Raw genomic sequence first — 24976 nt, 5'->3', positions numbered from 1 at the left:
CCCAGAGCAATCTTGCTCTTGTTGAAATTGCAAGGCATATGCATCTGACTTATTTTGGGAGTTTATAAGAAGCACTTTTAGATCCCAAATCAAACTTTTCTCTCTATTTGGAATGCCAAATGGTATCTGCAGGCTGTCTCATCGCTAAAACAACATCTGTCAATCTGGGAGAGCGCAGACACGCACACTTCTACGATGCAAGCTTTTCACTGCGTAATCCATCAGGGATGTTATGTCAGAGCACTTGATTGACTGGCAGAATTGGACAAGGGCAACCCAAAGAAATAAAACATCCTAATTTTGGAAGTACTGCAAATAAATATACATGATCAGGATTTGTTTCCAGACGGTGGGGTGCGTTTTTACACTGAAACACAGAGCTGAATAAAGATGTGAGCCACCAAAGACCCAGGCATAGGCGACATTAGTGATTTCCTAGGGCCCCATCTGTCTAGACCCCCCCTGGCCAGTCCTGGTTTGCTGCATGTACAGGTTATTTTGATGCATAAATTTAAACACTAAATACCTTTTAAATGGTTCAGTAGTTACCATATGTTTGCTGTTGCTCTCAATGTCTTCTGCCCTCCTTTCTTCTGATTCCTTCTCACTGACCCTCAAACAGTTTTACACACACACACACACACACACACACACACACACACACACACACACACACAATATGCATCTACTATACCTGTATGATTTTGTTTTTCAACATGCTTCTTTTTACTGGTGTGAACCCCATTGAAAATATAAAGTAGTTTATAATGAAACGAAAATGAAATCATACAAAAAAAGAAAATATAAAGTAGTATTATTTTTACATGGTTCTCATGACCCACATCAACCCCTCTCATGAAGGCCAGTTTGGGAATCGCTGTGCTAAGCAGAGTCTATATCTGAGCATGTGTACATTTTTTTTATTTTAAAAAGAGCATCACTGCTATAGTCTTACTATAGCCTGCAGGGAGATGTAGTCAGTGAGTCAGTGTAACTGCCGTAGGGCGCTCTCCAAGGTTCTGAAGCTGTGGAACTGAAAAGAAAGCACACAGGTCACTGGTTAGCCTCTTCATTTAACTCTCAGGAAAAGGGCAGAGAGAAACTAGAAATTAAAACTGAACTGTGAGGAAAATCATTGCCAGTGTAAAGAGGGTGCAGGGGAGAAGTAACAAGCCAATGTCTGTGAATTGAAAAGATCATTGAGAGGCGGAGCCTTGCCATTTGTGCTCTTGAGACCTTAAATAGAATCTGGATCAATTATTTATAGAGCTCATAATGGGCATTACAGATTAGTGTTGGCACATTACTGCCCAGTACGACAAAAAAAAAGTTCTTATTAGCATTTTAGTCATTTTATTACTGCATTCCATTTGATTACATAGTCTTTTATTTAAACATCCTTCATGCATTACCAATAATGCAAGATAACTGTCAATGAACCAATGCACAGTGAAACAATGCACAATATACCATATGGGATTAAAACTTGCAACCTGCTGATCAGAGGTTTAGTTTCCTGACAGCTGCCCTGGAGCAAAGCCAGCAGTCATAGTATCTATAGTCGGTTTCTATCTGATATTCCCCTGCAAACCAACAGTGACAAAGCAGACAGACTAAACAAATAGTCTGAAAAGGTTTAATGCAGAACGAATGATGGAATGACATTAAAATGAATAAGTGGACTTCTCTAATCCATGTGTGCTACAGGCATTTTACCTTTAAGAATTTAGGATTAGGACTAGAAAATAACATGGAATTTCAAACTTCTCATTTTTTTTGAAGGGGGGATTGTCTAAAGGCATTATTGAAACTTCCCCAGGCTTCCCTGGAGGTTGACACTTAATGAAAGGAGTGAGAGAGAGGGGAGGAGAGAGAAAGAGAGAGAGAGTGAATGTGAGACAGAGAGAGAGAGAATAAATTGCTACAAATCATTATATGGGTATCTGAAATCCATTGGTACAGGTTTCCTTAAAATGTTCACCTTAAAATATTCAACATTCAACCTTAAAATAAAAATATTCATCCACTTTCTGGCTGACATGAAATTGTGTATTCTTCTGTAATAGATGCCAGAAGTAAATTGCGATGGTGAGGAAATGTCTAAATCCAAAAACACAATAGCTATGAGGTGTTTGTTAATAATGCCCTCATTTACACTTGGTTGCTTGCAAAAAGAGTGACGAGTGAAGACCTGACATCTTATTTTAACTCAGCACTATGGCCAGGCAACAGCTGTTATCACATGAAAGATGGTGAAGAAAAAGAGGAATAAAATGAAGAAACTTTGATCACATTGATGTTTATTTTTTGCCTCCATCTCAACCCTCTGATGTAAAGTGTACGATACATGCCATCAATAATTAAAACATCTTATTTATTCATGTTGATTTAAACATTACTCAGAAAACCAAAGAAATAAAAAGGAGTGAACCTCGTGCTGCAGGTTGTCTTTTAACAGTTTCGTTTTGGGGGAGAGTTGCTCATTTGCTATTCCAGACATGTGAAGATAACCATGTCGGCCATAAAATATTCAGAGGCAATCCCTCTCCTTCCCTTTTTACCTTAAACAATCTGGGGGAGTCAAGCATAAAGGCTTCCAAACCACTGCTTCTGTGCTCTTCACTGGTCAAACAGTGCACTCCCCAGCAAACACCACACTCTCACAACCATCTGGACATGTTCCAGTAACACTAGCATACAGTGGTAATGATACACCAAGTGTTAGCAAGGGATATACCTATGATCAGAAGTATATTACAAGTGTGCTGATAATGCACAGTCAGTTATGTATATATATATATATATATATATATATATATATATATACAGGATATTACACAATATAAGGAATGACGTACATGAATGGCTTTGATTAAGATGGATAATTTTTGTTCGGAAAGGTATGCATAAGTTCAAATTCTGGTGAGGGGCTTCCCTTAAGAAAATAGAATACACTGAAATATAACACCCCCAAAAAAAAAAAAAAAAAATTTAAAAATTAAAATAAAACATCTGTGTGAGGTGGGCACTGGTAATTTGTTACTGTGGCTCTGAGAACCCATTGTACTGTATGCTAGAACAGCCAGATAAAGGAGTCAGGCGTGTAGAACAAATTCACATGAATAAAAACTGGTGAGTTTTAGATCATCGATAGCAATGTGAATACAAATTAAACAGAATCCCTGGTCTTTCACCCCCACACACACAAACACACACAGAGGTTGACTGTGTATTATAAGCAAGCGCTTAATTATCATTACATCAGTGAGCAATAATTATACAATTAGCATCACTCCCTGCCCCACAGTCTCAGGGGAGGCCCTTTCCTTATTTACTTACCTGCATGATGCAATGCCTCCAGGAGTGAAAGGAATGGAAAATTCACCAGGTGCAATTTTCCACAATAGAACACATGCACCCAGCGATAACAGAGGCAGTTAATTTACAAACCGCAGAAAATGGACAACATCAAACAGGAAGGAAACCTCTCCTGTGGAGGACATGTTTGAGAGAGTGTAATTAAAAATGGCAAGCTGCAGAAGATTTAGGATTTTATTTTCCATGCACCAACGTTTTGGATTAGGATCAGACTTTGTAATTGTGTGTGCCTTTATCATGGGGAACATTTGGACTATCTGTGATGTGGCAACAGGAATAATTTTGCTCTTACATGCACATTCAGTATCACCCCAAGAAAGGTTACTTAATTGTGAAATGTGTTGGGATATGTTGCATGTTACATGCAGCCAGATTCACTGAGCAATTGATATAAAAGTATCATGAACAACAACAACAACAACAACAACAACAACAACAATAATAATAATAAGCTGCAAAACATTTGCGAAAAGCAGGGAACCAAGGTAAAATCTTTAACACATCAGTGTAAAGAATAATTTTATTATGAAATGAAAAATCGTCCTGTCTCTCTATATGGGTTAAAACTGTTAATATCAGAAAAATATTCTCTTCTAACCTCAGAGAGCCGGCAGAAAGAGGGAGCGCAAGAAAAAAAGAAAAAACGCACTTAAGATTAATATTAATGACTCCGTTTCCAGTGACGTAACAGCCTAGTCCCGGGGTGCGCTATTCTGCGCTCTCGTCCTACCAGATCTCGGAGAGTACCTAGCAGTTACGATCTGCGCCGCTTGCCACTGCCCTGCCCTGCGTCCGTGTGTCCCCGTTCTTACACATTTCACGTCAGCTTTTTCCTCTTCGTGTACAACTTTAAGACATTGCAAAGCTTCGACGGAGAGACAAACAGACAGACTCGTTGAGAGAGAGAGGTCATCGTGCACTGATTGAATTGTCTCTTAAAATTCGAGAAGATGCTAAGAATATCCTTGGCGCTTATTTTTGTGGCGTTGGGACGGTGCGGCAACCTCGTTGGAAAAGGTGAGTAAAGCTAACTGCCCGTAGCAACAGTAATTCCGAAGGGACACAGACGTCAAATCAGTGGCTTACCTGGAAAAGGTGGTGAAGGCGAGAGCGCTCGTCGTAGACTGTCTCTACTGAACAACTGAGTTAACAGCAATTGACCTCAATTGCACATGTCGACAAAGATGATCTTGTCTTATTTTTAGAATGATGACTGTTTAAGTCTTGTTCCACTATTGAGGTAGAGGGACGGCTAACTGTGATGTTTCTTGGGCTTTGGTCATTCAATGACAACATCAATATAAGTTTTGGGCGTTTGTTTAGTGTGCATTGGACCGGTGTCTCTCTAAGGTCGTTTGCTATTGTTAGCAGTTGTCAACGATATAGCACACATAGGAAATTAATACATTGGACTGGTGGAGGAAAGCGTTTAGCTCAGTGAGAGACTGATACCTCGATCTCGTGTAATAATCTGCAGGAAAAATTAACATCGTGCGGCGAGGCTGTGGGATTCAGATGATGCCATAGTCCACGTTATTAATTTTCCCACAGTGTTCAAGGATGAGACTTTGGAGTGAAAAAGCTGCTTTCGTTTTCCGTTAACCCTTTGAAGAGTGGGCTTTTTGGAATGTTTTTCAAAAATTTAAGTCAGTGTTCTAGAACTCCATTGTCACCATTTGAATTTTCAGTTAAGAATATTCTAATCACATATTTCTGATCATATACCTTAGAGTTTACGAGTTTAAGCTTAGACGTGAACTAATCAATGTATTACCTGCCCCATCCAAACTTCTGCGATAGCGACAGCACGTTTTGGCATTCTGCGCACTTTCACTTTGTTCTTAGGAGATCGATAAAGGCTAATCGGTAAATCTCAAACAGGCTCTCAAACTGTGAGTGTAAATGATCCACGAAACCAATTACCTGTGCGCTGCGGGAAATGCAAAAATGTTTTCTGTTAGAAAAAAGAGCGAAATTTACAACCGTTACCTGACTGTTAACATTGTATGTCGAGAGACTTCCTATAGTTGGAACTGGAGGATATGGTAGCAGAGACTGAATCGGGGCAAATTATCTTTTTTTGTCAACCTCTTCTCCCACTTCAAAGAAAACAAAATCACCCACACGGCGAGGATTCAGGGAAACCACAGCTCAAAGTTCTACTATGTAATTAAGTCCCACAAGACTCGGGAGAGCATTAAACACACTGTTGTCAATATCTGTCTATTCTAATTTAAATTCCTATTTATGTTCATTTGGGTTTGTTCAAGCGGAATTAGAGTAAACTCCTTCAGAAACGGGTCATATGTGGTTACTGCAAATAAAAACACTACAGTCAGTACCACTATTACTTTAAGATTTCCTTCAACCCCGAATTTCTCTGGTAACATCTGTTTACTGGCGTGTATTTAATGTTAATCATGTTTCTATATAGGTGAAGGTAGTGGTAGAAGTAGCCTATGCGTTTGAGGGTGAGGCGCTCGTGATGGCAATTTGTCACCATGAGCAGGTGGTCTGGATCCCTACATTGCACTGTATATTATTATAAATCATGAACCATTATATGAGCCATAAAAAGTATGATAGCTCAATATGATTAAATATGAAATTGAAATATGTTGGGATACATATAGGCAGATGTTCAAAATTGAACCATTTTAGCACATGCGCAAGAAGAGATCATTTTGCTGCTTTGCATGTTTTGTCGAATTAGATATAGGCTATATTATAAAATAGTTACTATGTATGCAGGTTTTCATGAATACATTGCATTACCTATTACAAGCCCATTTCCGTATATAGGGGTGACATTAATACATACAGTATGTCATTTATACACTACATTTTACATATATTATGCGTTATGTTATATAAATACGTGTGACACAAATGTAAACATATCCTTGATGTTAGAAAGGAATATTTTAGCATATTTTGATAAATTAATAAAGAGCTGCTACCCCCCCCCCTCCCCACCCCCCCACCCCCCAAGTGTTTAATGGGTTTAATTCATATGAAAGAGTATAAACATAGAAGCACATCAATAAATTTGAATAAATGAATAAGTAAACAAAATGTGTGTATTTAATGCAGTGGTTGACTGAATGCAACAAATTGCTTCCCGAAAATTGCTTCTATTTCTTTTTGTATTTGGTGCGACAGGCACGGGTTAGGGAGGTATGCAGATACCATCAGTGAAGAATGGTGATTACATGCTTTTGTATTTTTAAAAAAGGGGGATGTGCTGCCAGTGTCCCTGGCATCTGGCAATTGTGTAGTGTAGCGTAGTGGCTGAATGTGGGCAGTGTGTGACGGGCGTGCTTATCAGCTTTCCTGTTATTACTGGAACCTTGTCGCAATGAGATAACATTGCCACAGTATCATAGCAACTTTGTTTGGTTGCTATTGTGCGTTAGCCGGGCAGTAGCGGTTAGATAATGAACACAGAAGAAGAGGCTCTGTTTCGACACAGCACTGGAGAATCCCGTGAGACTCCTCCTTGCTTCTGATACCATACTGTATGTCCTGCTGTTGTTCAAAAACCTCAACAGGAACGAGAGAGAGAGAGGGAGGGCGAGAGGGGGGGAAGGAAAGAGAAAAGACAGTTTCTGCAAATAAAAGAGGAGGGAAAAAGCAGCGACAGATTTATGTCGGCTGTTTCAGAAAAAGACTTGGAGTATCAGAGTGGAGCATAAATCCTCGGTGTGGGAACAGACCAGCTCCATAACTCAGGACCTTCGTGCCGTGACTCGGAAAGCCAGTGTCTGGGAAATGTGGGTCTTTCATTTCGCTGGTGTCGTGTTGGGAGCAGATGGCAGAGAGTGGAAAATCCAGCCATTGAAGACCAGTGTAACCCCCTCCTTCTGGCATCTCCGCTTTTGTCTCTAGTGTTTGCTGGAGTCTTGCCATTCACTGTTAATTAACCAGCGTGCATCTTGAAGGCCGGTGTGAGCCGTGGATAAGGAAAGAGTAGCTAATACGCTACAGGGAAATTGTACTGCTGCCCATAACTGTGACCCCGTCTGCCGCCAAAGGTGGTCATACAAAGTTACCTCCTCTTCCCGTCTGCAACACCGGTGTATTTCAGCTGCAGCTCTAATGAAACCCCAAATGGCCTCTCAATGTTGCTATGCCTCATAAGGAAGTTAACACACCCCAGCAAGACCCATATGCTTTCAACTTTCTCTGTGCCCTTACAGAAACGGGATATACTGGAATGTAACATAAATATGTGGACTTTTGGGAACGTATAATGATAAATACATCACAGCAGTGTACTTTAAAAAATATATAGCGCCATATTTTTCATTCACAATTATTTGTACATTTCCCATTACATTTATGTGTTGTAATATATTTTCTGACCTTTATTTATTTTATATTGGAATATTGCTGTGTATTCAGTTTTCACATCCAACTATGGTAGTGCTAGTGCTCCACAGATTTGTGCAGTGGGGTCCAATCCCTAGATAGGTCTAGGGGGCTTGTGCAGGTGCCACTGTGCCACAGATAACCAGGTGTTCAGCGCATTCCAGTCTGTGGCCCCGAAATCAACGCTAACCTGAACTAGGGCCTTTTTTTACTGGTGTATCCAGAAGGCTCATGTCACACTTAGCAGAGGCTGCTGCCCCTAGGGAAGAGGTGCTAGGAAGGCTCTGTGAAACATTGTAACACCTGGTGCTAGCTTCCGCGCCCAGGAACCCAGGGAGTCCAGAGCATCAGTAGGGCAGGCATGCCATTGGACCTGACCATCTTTTCCCGAGGTGGACGCTCAGGACGGCGTGGTGGTCTGTGGGTGGAAAGGTGTTTCGGCTCCCGGCAGACCGCCGCCAGCTGTTCACTGATACCTTCTTCTAATTACTGCCTCTTGGTGGAGAAAGAGTGGGCAGAGTAAACAGGCTCGTAGCTCTTTTGGCTATTTCCCCGCCGCAGTGGAATAGCAGATTGTACTATGCGCTAACATCACAGCTGTGCCGCCCGCACCTGCTTAGCTAGCCGCCGCAGCTGTGGCGTGTGCGCTCCTCCATACTCTCGCCCACCAGACTGGGACTATTTTATACCCCACGGGAATCAAAGTACAGCGAGAGAGCTAGGGCTAGAGTCAAGTGCTAGTCTGTAGGCAGCTGATGAGTGGTTGAGGGGCACTAGTGCAGCGGTAATCTGAGGGAGGCTGGCTGAGGTAATTCCACCCTACGTCTGTGGGATGGAGGTACTTCCTGCCGCATCGGAGGCCCGGCCATGGTTGGCTAAAACCGTAGCCCAGACTCAAACTAGTTTATATCCAGGCTGCATGACACACCCTGTACTCCTGGTGAGCGGTTTTTTTCTAACTGAGCCAATCTGGAGCTCTTGGATTGGCTCGGCCAAGGCTACCCAACCCCGTTCCTGGAGATCTACCGTCCAACCCTAACAAAGCACATCTCATTCAACAGCTGGAAGTCTGAGTGTGCTGCTAATTAGTAGAATTGGTCGTGCCAAATTAAGGTTGAATTGAACAGCTAAAGTACAGTATATTGCCAGGAACAGAGTTGTGCAGCCCTGGGCGAGGCTAATCTGTTTTTCACCTGTTCTTCATGCCTGTTCTATATGCTAACTCAAGTCGGCTAACTGAGGGATGGTCTACTTTAGATGAGTGGATGGGTGGGTGGATGGGTGGATGACTGGATGGGTTTGACGATTGGCAGTGCATGGTTCATTTGAATGACTGCATAATCGCAAATGATGGACAGATGTAGTGACATTCCGGCAATGATTTTGCCATCTCGAGACTAGCCAAAAAATGTGAGGGAAAACTGATTACCAATCAAGCAAATAATTGGCTCCATAATGCATTCCAGTTGGCAGCAAATTCCCTTTCTCTCAGTTGTCTAGTCATAGAATTATTTTCTTATTAACATGAAATTGTGGTACATTTGCCTACATACACAGACTACATGATCATATTTGTAGATTTAGCACTCTTTAACTATGACCACTATTATTTAATTGACGTAGATATTTTAATTCCCCATGGAAACAATTCACTAGCCTTTATTGAACTTTGCATTCAAAGCTTTTGCATTATGGATGATTTACCACTTTAGGTTATCGTAAGTGTTGACCGCATAATGATTATTTAATTGAGTTTTGAAATTAAACTCTCATCATTTATGTTCTATAACACCTCATAAACATAAAAAAACTACCACACGAGAGATGACAATTAATCGAGAGGGAATTACCTTGCAACGGGTATGGATTGATCAGATAACAGTCTCGCTTGTTGACCAAGCAGGATGGGCTGAGAGCAGGGATTGGTTTACAGGTCTCGGTTATAAGATATCTTTTTTAAAAGCTTTTAATCCTCCGCTGGTGTGCAGTAATGATCATGGCCGTTCAGCAGGACTTGCACACTCGCTGCAGCGGAGCTAGCATGGCACAAATAAACCTGGGGTAAGTGTGTGTTCCACTGTGCCATAATAGGCCATCTGCGGTAAGAGCTGCCCATGGAGTCATAATGGCCTTTCTAGGGCAAGTACAGCCCACATTGTCATAATGGCCTTTCTAGGGTAAGTACAGCCCACATCGTCATAATGGCCTTTCTAGGGTAAGTACAGCGCACATTGTCATAATAGCCGGTCTAGGGTAAGTACACCCCACATTGTCATAATGGCCTTTCGAGGGTAAGTACAGCGCACATTGTCATAATAGCCGGTCTAGGGTAAGTACACCCCACATTGTTAAGTACAGCCCACAGGGTCAAAATGGCCTTTCTCAGGTACTGTAAGTACTCAGTGTGATAATTGCCCATCTGCAAAGAGTACGGCTTACAATGCCATTATGGACTGTCTAGGGTCAGTACATTCCACAATGTTATAGATAATTCGTGGTAAGTACAGCCCGTGGTTTCATAATAACAAGTCTATGGAAAGTACAGCCCACAGTATCATAATAGCCAGTCTGTGGTGAGCACAGCCCACAGTGCCATAATGGGCAGTTCGTGGTGAGCACAGCCCACAGTGCCATAATGACCAGCCTGGGGTTAAGTGTACAACCCTCAGCGGCTCATGCGGCTAAAGGCCGAGCTTGATCCAAAGCCTGGGCCCTATCCTGCCTGCAGAGCAGACTTTGTTGTAACTCAGACTCAATTAAAGCGCCCTGGCTGCCCGTTGGGGAGGGAAAGGGGTCTCAGGCACACCGTCCTTGAATGTTTGTGCTAATTAGCAGTGCGAGACGTTTTTTTGCTGACTTCTGTTTCGCAAGTGGTTAAAGGCAGATAGGGTTTTGCGCATGTGTGAGTATGTGTTTGTGTGTGTGTGTGTGTACCTGCATGTGTGTGTCTGTCTATGTGTGTGTGTGTGTGCGTGTGCTTGTGTGTGTCTGTCTATGTGTGTGCGTGTGTCCGTGTGTAAAAGGATAAGTTGTACCCAGTGCTTTCTGTTCATGTGATTTCTCATTTTCCTAAACTTAACTTAAAGCGTCTTATTTTGGAGCCAGTTGGAACAGTTCTATCAATTTTGGATGCAAAATGAATAACTTCTTATATTTTGTGTTTTTGTTAAATATCAGCGTTCCCCCAGGTGCAGATCCACCGGATTGCACAGCAATGTAGGCCCGCAGCAAAAAAATCATTTCTCACCATAGCATATTAAACATCGATAATACCCTGCGATAAAGCCACATTAACAGCATTAAGTAGGAGGGGAGATCAGATAGCGGTTCTGCAGGTCTCTATTTCTCCGCTGAACCCTTCCCACGCTGCAGCTTCTGGTCACCGTGCCCCGCCACCCGAACGCTCGCAGGGGTCAGTGCTATCATGTCGGCTCATCAGCTTGTGTATTCAGAATCTAATCGCGTCGGAAACAAACAATTAACATTGCGAGCAATTATGCAGAAACGGTAAACAATGGTGTGCAGGCTGGCGTAAAATTAGATTTAGGGGCCCCGCGTCCTGGCTCTGTCGGAGGGAAACGCGCCGATCGCCTGGCGGATGCGTCCGGAGGCGCAGATATTCCGCGCGCCGCACGATTACTCGGCCTGTTTAGCGCGAGCGGTTCTGTCTGCGCTGCAGTTGCCGAGGCCAAATGTGCTCTGATTCGCTGTCCCGACTGTGAGTATTCATAAGGGGGCAGGGGATGGGGGTGGGGGGCAAATGCTCAGCATACATTTGGTGGTAGGCTAGCATGGACGGCGCTATTAGCTCTGAGGGAAAGAATGCTGACCAGAGTTGGGAGGAGCGCAGAGCTGACAGCCCCGTTTACCAGGCTGGGGACAGGAGGCAGGAGGCAGGAGGCAGGGGATGGGGTTCCTGACACCCCACATTAGGGCAAAGCCAGAATGATCAATCAGAAGGAAAGAGGTTTTAGTGAGAATAGCAGCAAACAGTTAAAAGTGACGAATGTTGACTATTTAGCTTCCCATTCCGTGTTCCAATTGGCTGGAGACAAGCAGAGTGCTGGGATTGGTTATCGGTACAATCAGTGGATGGCCTGCTGCAGCTTTGTTCAGAAAACTTAACTCAAAAAACCTGAACCCTTGCTCCATTTATGTAGGTTCTCGCTTTTCTTTGTGCTTTTTTTTAAACCTGTGGTCCCGAAATACTCATGGTTTGAAATACTCCCAGCCGCAAAGTTTGGGCAGCTAAGCTCTTTTGCCTTGCGTTCTTCAGTGCGGTTGTTCCAAAAAAAAGGCCCTGCTGTGTAAATGGGTTACAGAATTTGCAAAACTGCAAGTCTCTCTGGACAAAGGGCCCTGAACAATGGCCAGGTGATTTTCTCTCCACTCCCCCCTCCACCGATCAGCAAAAACAACACATTTCAGCATTTTAGTATGGAAATTGGCTTTAGCTGTTGGAGAGGCCGACCGCTGCTTCCCAGGCTCATTAAGGTAGTGCCGTCTTTCAACGTCTGAAAGCTCACCTCTTAACTGCGGCAAACGGGCGGAGTGTGGTTTGCGTCGGGGTAATGCGGATCCAGCCACAGATGCTGTAGAAATGCTGAAAGGCCACATGCAGAGTTTTGTACCCAGGACTTCCTGCTCACTGCTGGCATTCGGAATCAAGTAGTGTTTGTGTTTTTCATGAATGTAAATGTTATGTAAATCCCGCTTGTTTTCTTTCACGCCTGCGCGCTGGACAATGAAGGTAGCACAGGCTGCAGGTGCGCTTTGGAGACCAACACAGCTGCATCATTCTGCTCTCTCTCTCTCTTCAACTCAGGGGAAAACCTCCTGAGGGGACTCCACTGATTCTGTCTGCGCCGCTCCTCTCTCTTTTTCTGTTTCTCTTTCTCTCTCTGTCTCTCTCTCTCTCTTCACTCTCTCTCTCTCTCACCATGCTTACTTTCAGAAAGAGAGCCGATATAGTCTTGCAACCAATTTCCATGTTTGTTAAAGCTTGTGTCCAAGCATATCTGCATGTAGAACGTGTGTGTGTGTGTGTGTGTGTGTGTGTGTGTGCACAAATGTATCCCTCAGAAAAATACACGCCAACCAGAAAAAAAAGCCATTTCCATCCCTCAGTCATCTCGATTGCGCACGCAGAAAAATGTAAGATGGCGCCTTCTGCCATGTGAATATAAACTGGCCAACATTACCTGATGCAAAATTAATAGCCTGTGATACTGCCAGCGGTTGCCACAGGGACCGTAAGAAGCAGAATCACGGCGGAAAGGCAGCCGGATGAAAGAGCGGAGAGAGGGCCGGAGGAGTCGGCGAGGCGCGGCGGCGGCGGCGGCGCCTCTCTCGCGCGGTCGCGCGCCGCGAGCGGTACCGCCCGACTCGCTGGAGCGGGCCTCCCGCTCGGGGCGAGACTCCGGGGGAGAGAAGGATAAAAGCCTGTCGCTCTGAACTGAGCGTTCATTTTCTCCATCACGTCCAAGACCCGGCACCATATTCCCTCACGCCCCCTGCAGTGACACTTTCTGTCGGGCTTAAATGGATCTTTTATAATGCCCCCCTCCCCCCCCCTCCTCTTTTATCAGACCATTTCCGTATTTGCGGCACGACTTTCGAAGCGAAATAGCTGCCAGTCGTTTTGGTGCTCTTCATAATTTTTATGATCATTTTCATTTTCGCTATTTTTATTTATTTTTATTTTTGTGCTATGTTTTGATTTGGAATGATGATTCTCGATGTGTGGCCAGGTGGCTGGGTGCTCTTACTGATCCCTGTATATTGGGGGCCGGAGGGGAGAAAGCCCCACCCTGCACTTTTTAGGTGAGGCTAAGGGAGCCTTATGTACTGAGCAGTGAAACCTGTGATTTGGGTGGACAGTATTTCCTCTTCTGAAAGGTGGCAGTAAACTCTCACAAATCCTTCAGTCCCCCAGTGTGTCTGAGTTATGTTGGGTGGGGGCCCTTACTCATGTGTATCTGTGATATACTGTATGTCCCACGACCACGTGATCCTGTGCCTCACATACCGCACGTCACGACTTTCCTGTGACATCCTATTCAGGGCTATCTGCTTGTTCTGGTTTGCGTTCCCGTGATTGGCATAATCACAGTACTGCAGTGAAATTGTGCGAATGCTGCGGTGCAGTTGTGTATGAATATGTTTTCATCTGTGTGCCGTAGTTTTTTTTTAAGTGTGCCTTTTCTGTTGTGTAGCTGCTGTCGGGTGTGTAGCTGTGCACATCTGCAATAGTGCAGCTATGGAGATGTGAGGGTGTGTCCATGTTGCAGTGTGGCTTGTTGGGTATGTCCTTATTTTAGAGTAAATGTGTAGATGGGTCCTTGTTTTAATGTAGCTGGGTAGGTGTATCATTATTTTAGTGTATTGCGTGGGTGTGAAATTATTGTAGTATAGATGTGCACTTATTTAAATATAGCTGGGTTGGTGTGGCCTTATTTTAGTGTAATGTGTGGGTGTGTCCTCTGCTGATATCTGAGATTAGCCTGGAAGTAGAGAAAGCTACAAGATGGCTGATCCTCAGTGCGCATTCGTGACTCTTTTTCTGGGTAAAGAAAAATCACACCCATGTACCATATACAATTGGAAGACAAATAGAATTAAACTTTGTACAGCTTAGATACAGAACAGACTTGTTATACAAACTTTGGATCAGCTTGTTTAACGTACAATAAGATCTAGTTCAGTCCAGACCCCAGTCCGGTCAATAACATACAGTCATGACTTTAATGTAACCTACTGTTTAGCAAACCCACTCAAGCCCAGACAAATTTTTGCAGAGTGATTAATTGTTTCTTGTTTTCTGTCATTATGTGCACAGAATTAGCTTGCTAAAAAAGAGACATATTTAATTGCATTTGGAACCTCTCTGTCTGACTGCCTGCCTGTTTGACTGTTTGTCTGTCTGTCTCCCTTTTTTCTTTTTAGGACAGCATGAAAGCATGGCCTACACTTTGTGTGCCAGAGAAACAGGTCTCATTGTGTGTGTCTGTGATTATATGTTATTCGCTACCACAGAAAATGCAACACCTCCTGGCTAGTGCATACCTCAGTGATTCTGTCACTTCTGCTTTAGAGCCTCTTCTAATCGAGAGCTTAATCACTGCACTGCCCTTTCCAACTGTACATGGAATCAATGCAGGTAGGCAGGTGTGTGTGTGGGAGAGAGAGAGAGAGAGAGAGAGGGAGGGAGGGAGAGATAAAGAATATTTTTCCCCACGTGTGTGTATGGTGGAGTGAGAGGCAGCAGATGACAGGGAAGCTGGGAGGTAGGCAGCAAGGTACCCTTGAGTGGTAATTATTTGGGTGTTCCAGCTGGGGGTCCTAGCCCCTGTGTCTGTGTCTGTGTGCTCTGGGTCACCTGCCAAAACAGGGGGCCCGCGCTGAGCTCTACCGCACCTCGCCTAAACCCGCCTAACGCGCGCAAGACGCTCTGGCGCCTGTCAGATTCTGCTTTATTTTTGTCTTTGAAGAGCCTTATCACTGCTGGAATAGGTGGAGGTTTGGGCATAGGTGACATTTAAAATTACCATCACTGCCCCCTAGCTGTTTGTGTGGAAATTACACATGTACCAGTTTCATCTCTTTTAAATGCCATGGGAACAATGTGGCCTATTTACAGTGCATTTGTTTATGCATCCCCTCTAGTGTACAAGACTGTAATTTGTTTGTGTGTGTGTGTGCATGTGTTTTAGAGTGTGTGTTTTAGAAAGACAGAGCAAGATTGAGGGTGTGTGTCTTTGTGTGTGGGTGTGTGTGCCTGTGATAGAGAGAGAGAGTGTATGTGTGAGTGTGTGTGCCTGTGTTTTAGAGAAAATGAGAGAGTGTGTGTGTGTGTGTGTGTGTGTGTGTGTGTGTGTGTGTGTGTCTGTGTGTGAGTGTGTGTCTGTGTGTGTGTGTGTGAGTGTGTGTGTGTGTGTGTGTGTGAGTGTGTGTCTGTGTGTGTGTGCGTGCATTGTATCCACGTGCATTTGAAGGCCTCTCACTCAGACGCAGTCTGTCCTGCTGTGGGACCCATTAGAGCAGCACCTGTAGTGGGGCGCGCTGGAGCGGAACCCTGTCGCTGAGTCCCGTCCGCAGCGGAGGCCGCTTCCTGTGGATTCCGGTCCTCAACCGTCAGCGGCTACGTCTCATTCAGCGCCCCGTCCCTCCCCTCCCCGGTCACGCCATTAAGGGACTCGTGCAGCCCCGGCTGCAGAGTTTACTGCGCAAATGAGTTCGTTCCCTGAGCCGTGAGAACTGCTTTCCTGTCGCGGTGTGATTTCCTCTAATAGAAGATCTCCAGGGGTATGTTTTACATTCAAGTAATAATTACGTGTCTGCCTCAGCTCGCTGTTCCTTGTTACAAATAGAGGCATTAGTGAAACCAGGAGAGATTTCTGATTGCTCCACTGGTACGTGGCTGTTTTTTTTTGGAGTTTTTTCTTTTCTTTTTGCTGTATTTCTCGGTGAATGTTGTCGCCTTCCCTTTGGCAAAATACAGGGTGGAGAGCTCAGCGGTGTTTCATAGTTTGCGTAGGTCTGGAGTAGTCCTCTCATGCAGAGCACGGTGCGACAGCGTGCTGTTGTGCTTTGCGCCGCCATGCCACGTTCCTGCCGAATAAATAACAACGCTGACATAAATGGAACGCCGGGCCGGCCCGTGTGACTGTTGGCCTGAACAGAGGATCGGCAGTCTGCGATTTTATGGCTCACAGGGGCAGAATCGGTCCTGGTTATGGAGGCCTGCAGCTACTTAGATGCTAAAAAGTGCCCCCTCCCTCCCTTGGCGGAACAAGGCTTGAGTCTCGGTCAGTGAGGCGGAAAGATCCGGTATGGCCCATGTGGGGGTATTACTCAGCTAGTGCTGTTGCAGAGTTGTGAGCGTGCTGTGGGTGAGCTGGGATGGCTCATAGTTTATCCTGAGCTCCCTTTGGCGTGAAGGAGTCTGTGCAAGGGTACTTAACCCCAATCCATCTTTAATACCAAGTACCAAGAAGAAAAGCAGTGGGCACCCATGGTCCAGGGTCAGGGCGGCCATTTTAGCTCTGAGGCCACGGGAAGCAGCAAGATCGTGAAGAGCGGAAGTGTAATGGCGCTAATCGGCTACACTATGCAAACCAGGCGTACGTTAATGGTAAAGAGTTAACATAAACTGAATTTCCTGTGAAAAAATATAGAGTATAGAAAAAAATGAAACTGTCTTAATGATTTCCATTGTCATATGTTGTTGTGAAATGGCATTGCATCTAAAATTGCCTTCTAAAAAATGAAATAGTGCGTGAAACATTTTTTTTTAAACGACAGATCTATCATAACGCGTGCAGCGGAGGGTTAAAGTGCTATCACACCATTCAAGCAAGCATGTGGTGCACTGCAATGATTTCACATGTGAGAATGGTGTGTTTTTTTTGATGCAGCCAAGGTGGGGAGGAAGTCATGTGCAAATTGCTCCTGTTTCTGTTTGCTTTAACAGTCTGGGCAGAGTCTCATTTTTCATATGCTGTTCGGGAAATCATCTACTGAGCAAAAGTGAAATGGCCAAGTGAGTTTATAACAGTCTAACTTTCTTACATTATATACTAACTCTTGTTTCCATAAAGCACATAATATGAAAGGTGGAATGGGTGTTCTAAAGTCATATGGGTTCAGGCTAATGTAGCTATAGTGATTGATAACTGCTGACGTGTCTCTGTGTGAATCTTCCATGCGATTGGCGGCTTTGCCGCTGAGAAATTGAATTACTGCAGGGCACCATGGGTCACGAAAAGTAATATTTTTCTTTCAGTATGTCGTGAACAATGGTGTGTCAAGTCTGACATCACTCCAAATGTTATGTTGTTGAAGAGGCACCAGATGAACTGGCATTGAAGGAAAAAGCCATTGAACTCTGACATTTAACAATGTCACTTCCTCTTTTTCCTGTCAGTCAGCAGATCAGGACTGGGGACTTGAAGAATCCATTTTTTCTTAAAAATCACTTCGCTTTCAAGCGTAACATTTTAGTTACCAGAATCGTGCCTGTAACATTCATATCCAGAATTATTTCAGGATTTCAGTAGTCAAGTATCAATTTTAACGTTTCTGTAAAGTAATTATTCTACTACTAAAATTCTGGAAAATAGTAAACCTTTAGTAGGCAGTAGTATGATAAATACAGTATGATACGGTATTCTTATTACTTTTTTAAAGATCTTTTCTGATTTCAAGAGGACACAACGGGGCTGAAATGTGGACGGGTAACAACCCGGTTTGCAGTTAATGTGAACAGTGCCGCCCTGCTGACGGGGAAAAGGTACTGCATTCCAAACTAGAACGCTGCCAGCCTGTAGTGTATTCCCCAGGACTCACGCCCACGCCGAGAAGAAAAGGATTCTTTAATTTTGGCTGCGTCTCATCTCTTTGAAACGTTGGAAGCCTTCCTCTGCTACGGAACAAGAGAGAAAATTGCTCTGTTTTAATTGAGGCTTCAGTGTGGCACATTTAGCGGGTTGTTATTGTTGCCAAATGACTCCTATTACAGCTATCATCTGTTAGCTGTGTACATCTTTGAATTGTAAGCTTCCCCCGAGCAGACCTTTTTTTTTAAAAAACCTCAATGTCATTTAAAGTAATGGGCCTTATAATGGGCCTCTATAGTTGTGTCTCTCTTGGAATCTATTACAGGCTAATTTGGCCTTGTGAGCCGGCGAGGGCTGTTCTGGTAGCTGGAAGGGCACGCTTAGCTCAGGGTGCAAGGAGACGCCGGCCACGGTGGCTCTGACGTCTCCCTCTCGGTGTCTCCGGCAGGTTCGGGCCGGTCGATCGCGGGTCGTAAATCGAGCTAACAAGGCCGCCCGCCATCCTGCCCGACAATGTTGCGCAGCTGTGCTGCAGAAAGAGGCTGTCATCTCGACTCTGACTTTGTGTGTGGAGCGAGTAAATAAATAAATACGCAGACGTGCACTCGTTTTGCTGCTCCTTTTCTTTTGCCCCTGGGTCATCTTTTGTAAACGCAAGGGGTTTCGCACGTTAAGAACTGCGTCCTGAAGTGAATCATTCTGAAGCCTGGAGGGAGGTCCTGGTAATCTGCACTAGCCTCTCCTGTTGAGAGAAATATTTTCACCATGGTCTGCATATGATCTGTGCATCATCCATACATTGTTCGTGCATGTTCAATACACGGTCGATATATGATCCATAGTTGATCCATATGATACATAGTCCACACATTGTTCGTATGTGCACCATACTCTGATTCATTGTGATACACTATATGACCAAAAGTATCTGGACACCCTTTGGTCGGGGGCTGTTTTTCATGGTTGGGGCTAGGCCCCTTAGTTCCAGTGAAGGCAAATCTTAATGCTTAAATCTTAAATAACGGTGTAGCCTGCACAGAGCCCTCATCCAACACCTTTGAGATCAATTGGAACACCAACTGCGAGCCAGGCCTAATCACCCGATCAATACCCGACCTCACTAATGCTCTTCTGGCTGAATGGAAGAAAATTCCTGCAGCAATGCTCCATCATCTAGTATAAATGAGCAGCGAAGGGTGGACCAGCTCCCAAATTAATGCCCATAATTTTGGATTAGATGTTGGATGTCAGGTGTCCACATACTTTTGGCCATGTAGGGCATGGGTGTTACAGGAACTTTGGCCCAGTCCAGAGGTTACAGGCAATCCAGGGTGACAGGCCAATGGCCTTCTCCATTTCCCCATTGCTGGAGGGCCACGACGGCCTTCTGCCGGATCTTTGGGGGCGGACAGGCCTGTCGGACATTAATGTGAGTCCCTGTCAGCCAAAATGTTTCTCAGCCTTTTACTTGTCCGCTGAGGGAGGCCTTTTGTAATAGAATTAATGAATGAAGCGGAAGTGGGCCGGTTTGATGGGAATCCAGTCTGATGCCTTGTCTGAAGTCATTGGGCACCGCTTGCCTTGCTGTTGAAATCTCTTTATACTGTAAGTAGTTTTCCAGGTTCTGGCCACAGGTGGAGCATATTAATATGTGTGTATGTGTGCATACATATGTGCATGTATATGACAATATAGTGCTTATAGTACAGAATGTGTATCTGTGTAGTTATATGTGTGTGTGTGTGTGTGTGCCAGTGTGTGAGTATGTTTGCGTGTGCAATGGTCTGTTTGTTTGTGTGTGTGCGTGCTTTCATATGTGTGTTCTCTGAGTGTTCATCTTCATTCATCACGCAGTCACCTAAACCAGTCACCCAGGTTTTGAAAGGGAGAGGATTATCCTCCCTGTCCTCAGAACCGCAGTGCTTAGTGTCAGCGGCACAGCCTGGGTCCATCGCGGCTCAGGAGTTCTCCGCTGAATGGGAGAAGCATTCATTGTTAAGGTCTGACAGCGGCGGCTGACAGCTGGCCTTGTGATGCGTGTGCTTAGCGGCGAGCGGCTCCGGAGCGCACCCTTTGTCCCTGCGGTGAAGAAAAGATGAGGAGAGGGCCCTATCAGGGGGCTGAAGCCCGGGCCGGAGCGTCAGCGCGACAGCTCCGCCGGCCTGTTCACCTCACCGGGACTTTTATTTGTTTTCCTTCATCAAAAACGCGAAGGTTAAAACGAGCACAGCCCGGCCACCACCCCGCTTCCCGCATTCGACCCGCCGTTCACCGGGGAGAGCGCGGGGTTTCCGTAAAAAAACCGGATCTGAACGTGCGGTTTAAAACGAGCAGGCGGCGAACAGCGAGGTATTAAAGGAAAGGTATTAAAAAAAAAAATAGAATGAAAGATGTTTGAGAAATAAAAGCGTGGCTTTATCAGGTTTTCCCAGGAGAGTTTTTTTTTGCTTGCGGGAGCCTCCCCGCTGCTCGGAAGGTATGCTAATGCGACTGCTTTTCATTGTCTTTAATCTCGCTCGTTAAAAGCCATTTACCCGATAGCGCTCTCACGTCCGCACGACCTTGTGTCCATCCCGCGGTAAATCACGCCGTATTACGGGGAGGCGGCGGAGCTGGATCTGGGCGCACGCGAAGGGCATCGTGCGCGGTGGCAAATGGTAAACGGACTGCATTTATATAGCGCTTTTATCCAAAGCGCTTTACAATTGATGCCTCGCATTCGCCAGAGCAATTAGGGGTTGGGTGTCTTGCTCAGGGACACTTCGACATGCCCAGGGTGGGGGATCGAACCGGCAACCCTCCGACTGCCAGACAACCGCTCTTACCTCCTGAGCTATGTCACCCCTATAGCGGTGCTCCCCGGGAACAAGAACGAGCAGGCGATTTGAACGACCGAGTGAGGCACGCAGACAGAGCGATGTTTGCGTTTGAAGGGCATGGCGCGTGTTATGCGTGAAGAGCGTGAGTCTCGGCACACGAAAGGAAAATGAAGAGCTCAGTCAGAACTTCCGTTGGTGCGATGACTTCCCTTCCTCCTCAGACAGACGATAGTTTAGCCTTTCTTCTCCGTCGAAGACTTACAAACTGGATGTGGACTCGGAGCGACTGTGCCGGTATACAGAGCACCTCGCTGTGAACAGCATGAAGCAGAGCTACGTGTAGAGTTGTGTCTTTTCGTGTGCGGTTGCTAGTTATAGCAGGAACAGAATTCATTAGCGTAAGAACAGGCAGCTGCAGCACCTGGCTGTAGAGGCTGGCCAGGGGGACAGAGAGTGAATCTCTGCTTCAATTGCAAGGTCAGCCTACGAGCCCACAGGCTCTGTTCAGCTGTGGTGCTACCAACCCTCTCTCTTCCTCTCTTCTACTGTACCTCTTTCTTCTTTCTTCTCTATCCCTCTGTTCCCAATATCCCCGAGCTTGGGCATGCTTTATGAAAAGATTAAACTGTAGAATAAATCTGCCCTTGGTACTCCAGCTATCAAATGTAGTCATCATATATCTTTGGAAAGTCTAAGTGAGACTAGGTATATTCTTATATATGCAGTAAATATGTCGACTAGTCTCACCACCGTCCCTGAATCACCTGTCAAAGCTAATCAGTCAATTTGTCAGAAAAAAAACCCCAGCAGAATCCTGCCTAGTTTGGAGCCCACTTTAAAAGCCAGTGAAATGGATCAATTTCAGCATGATTACTGTCATTGTTCCCATCATTGGTACCACTAGCACACTTCCAATGCAATCATTCAGAGGGGCTGTTAATGAGATCCAGTTTATTTTATGTGGAAGGAGGGAGACAGATTTCAGATAAATAGCTTGTTATTCCTCGCTCCTGCGCGGCGTCACACGCGTTTGTGTGGACACAGCTCTTTCGGCAGAAGACGCGGTTTGGGTGGATTGCCTCGGCGGGAGTCTGATGAGAATTAATTTGAAGCTGAGTGCCGTTTGCTGCTGTGAGGTCCCCTTTGTGGAGATTTGCGCTTCTGCCTTTCTTTTCCCTCTCTCTCTCTCTCTCTCCCCCTCTGGCAAGAAAAGCACTCTTAGCCCCACAATCCCAACATCTCAATCCATCTCTGTCAAGCAACTGATTGTATTATTTTGAAGTGTACAGTGGGAGCCAACTGAGGGGTTTAGGGCCTCTAAATGAATTGCCCGGGCAGAGACTTATGGCAGTGCCACAGTCCGGAACGGTCCAGAACAGCCCGGAAGCATCTGAAGCTAGGTCCACACTTTCAGACCGCCGGTTGGAGAGATGATATGACAGCAAAACAGGCTTTGTGTGGAGTGTCAGGAAAGATAATGTAACTGTTTCCTGATGTCCTGAATGGTGCGGGTGACTTCAGCGCTCTTACACACGCTGGCAAAACCCGCCTTTCTAGCCGTCCTGGCTGAGGCTCGTCCCGGTTGACATTAACTCCGCAAACACAGCAGCGCACCCCAGGGGGCGCTGTACTAAAGCTCACTCGCTTTTTAGTTCTTTAAAGGAGTTAAATGAGCAAATACCCCCGGGGAAGGTCCAATGTTTGAGGTGGAATTACAGGAAAGCTTGAGTAAATTCACTTAAATATCAGAGGGTGTCTGGTTCTGGTTGTGTTAATGTCATGTCATATATATATATATATATATATATATATATATGAATGAAAATATGGATTTTGAACACATACATGTATGTGAGTGGTTCCCAGCCTCCCTGTTGGGGACCCATTGTGTATGCACTTAAGTTTAATTTCTCAGGTTTTGATTCAGTGTCCTTTCTCACTTTTCGCAATTAGGACCCAGCTGATTTCACCTGCGAGTCTATGTCGTATTCATTTCAAAAACGTAACTGCTTTATGAAGAAATCATTTGCCAAATAGCACATTACAGAAAATGAAAGCGTTAATTGATCTAACTGCGATGTGAATATGAATTGTGTCAAGGCATGCATAACTATAGCCTATTTCCAATATAATGTGCCCATAAGAGAGTAATTTGTCCTCAATATACATTAAAATGGTATAATTTAGAAAAATTAACTGCTTTTTATGACTCGGGGGTTTCAATTATGGTTGGAATGAAAACCTGCATGCTCATAGGGGCCAGAACTTGGGGCTGATGGATTTACAGTACCTAAACAAATTCATGCAGCGCATACGCGTACAGTATGATGCAGTCTCAAAGGTCCTCACAGTGGTAGAACGATCCTGTCAATCCCTCCATGTAACTGTGTCCACACCAGCCAGCCTGCCCTGTGATTAAAGTGCCACCTAATCTAACAACCGCTCTGGGAAATGTGCGCGTAAGTGTATGTCCGTGCATGTGTGTATGTGTGAGCAGTTGTGTAAGTGGCTTGAGGTCAACCCAGGTCTTGGAGAGCCTCATACCCTGCTGGTTTTTGTTGTTACTTGGCGCTTAATTGGTCAATTAAAACGGGTGATGGCACATGAAGTCCCATCACCTGGTTTCTTGGGACTAAAGTGGTTGTTGTATTTAAGATGAGAACAGTAAACAGCAGACCCTGTGGCTCCCCAGGACCTGGGCGGAGCTCTTGTGTGCCAGAGGGAGGGTACACAGTTTGTCTAAATTGTCACTGCCTTTGCACCAAATATGGATTCCTGTCTGCCAAGTTTTGATCTTGCGGGTACAAACATCTATCGCTCCCTCCTTTTAAAAACAAACAAAAAATGTAATAATATAACCTCTTCTTATGATGGGAAAACAAAACTTTGGTCAATCTGAAATAGGCAGTGCCATGTTATGCTATCAGTGACTAGCTTGTTTGACTCAATCATCGTTCTGCTGTAATGAGCAAAATCGGACTCCCATGCGATTGATAGCTGATTGCACCTCCACCCATTACGGGGTTGATGAAACCCCTTTTTGCTATCATTAAGGTCCTCCATCATTGCCTTTTGCCATTACGGGATGTGAATATGTGTGCTCGTACTTTTTCAATTTAAATTACAACCTGCCTAATTGCTTTCAAGCATTTAGCAGATTTCCATGTGCTCATGTCAGTCAGTGGATTAGTCTCATGCCAGCCCTCCTTTCATATTTTCACCTTTAGTCAGGGAGAAAGCTGGGAGTGTAACAGCTCAGAAGGTGCCACAGCAGAGATCGAAACCCTCCTCCCCCTCGGGGATGGGGGGTGGGGGGATTCACATATGGCTGGAGAGCCCGGGCCACACGTCTCTTCACCGTAGCTCACTATATTTTTCCCAGTCAACACTGGAGGCATCGCAGATGTCACTTGCTTATGTTTCTCACATTAGCTGAAATTGTTCTCTGGTTGATACCTGTGAAGCATCTGTGTGAGATCAGGATCGTTTTTTTTTATGTTGTCCCGCAGCACCATGCAAGATTTTGTGCATCACCCTCGAACCAATCCGTCTCCCTAGCCCTTCCCCTCGCTGCTGTCTGCCCCCTGCTGGTGGGTCTGAGGCTCAAACAACCCGAAACCCGATACCCACCACCTTCGGCGGGAAGTCCATCACTGCAAGGCAACGCGCCTGGGTTTCCATAGAGACGACAGGCACTGCGAGAGCGTCCAGAACTTTCTGTCCTTGCTTAATTATAATTTATCTGTCAACAGAAAAACAAATAACTATTTATCCATCTTTTTGATGGCTGAGCAAGCTCCATTTTTTCTCCACTGAGGTTTGAAAAAGAGAACGGTTGATATACCCACGGAGCCGTGGCACAGTGCTGTCGGGCTGACATTTTCCAGTATCTCCTGTTTTTAATAGCGTGGTGTGTTTGTGCTCAGAGGGAACTCAGTTGCTATTTTACCTTTTGGAGAAAATCAGGTTTGATTTTCCTCCACTTAAATATAAAACGGGTCATTTGTGCCCGCGTTTGTTTGCTCCTGCCATTCTGTCTGTCTGCGCAGTCAGGGGACTGACGCATGTGAA

The 24976-nt window shown here is 45.0% G+C and overlaps 1 protein-coding gene across 1 annotated transcript in view; it reads left to right on the top strand.

Annotated features, from left to right (window-relative positions):
* The first annotated feature begins 4100 nt into the window (after positions 1-4100).
* Positions 4101-24976, top strand: part of clstn2a (calsyntenin 2a) — a 132286-nt gene continuing 111410 nt past the window's right edge. The window contains exon 1 of the mRNA XM_064338252.1: positions 4101-4395. Within this exon, the coding sequence (XP_064194322.1) occupies positions 4329-4395 (67 nt within the window). The 5' untranslated portion in view covers positions 4101-4328. The remainder of the gene's footprint in view (positions 4396-24976) is intronic.

Source organism: Anguilla rostrata, chromosome 6 (genome assembly GCF_018555375.3).
Source record: "Anguilla rostrata isolate EN2019 chromosome 6, ASM1855537v3, whole genome shotgun sequence".
NCBI classification, from domain to species: Eukaryota; Metazoa; Chordata; class Actinopteri; order Anguilliformes; family Anguillidae; genus Anguilla; species Anguilla rostrata.
The sequence above is the reverse complement of the archived record's forward strand: the minus strand, read 5'-3'. Positions and strand labels throughout refer to the sequence as shown.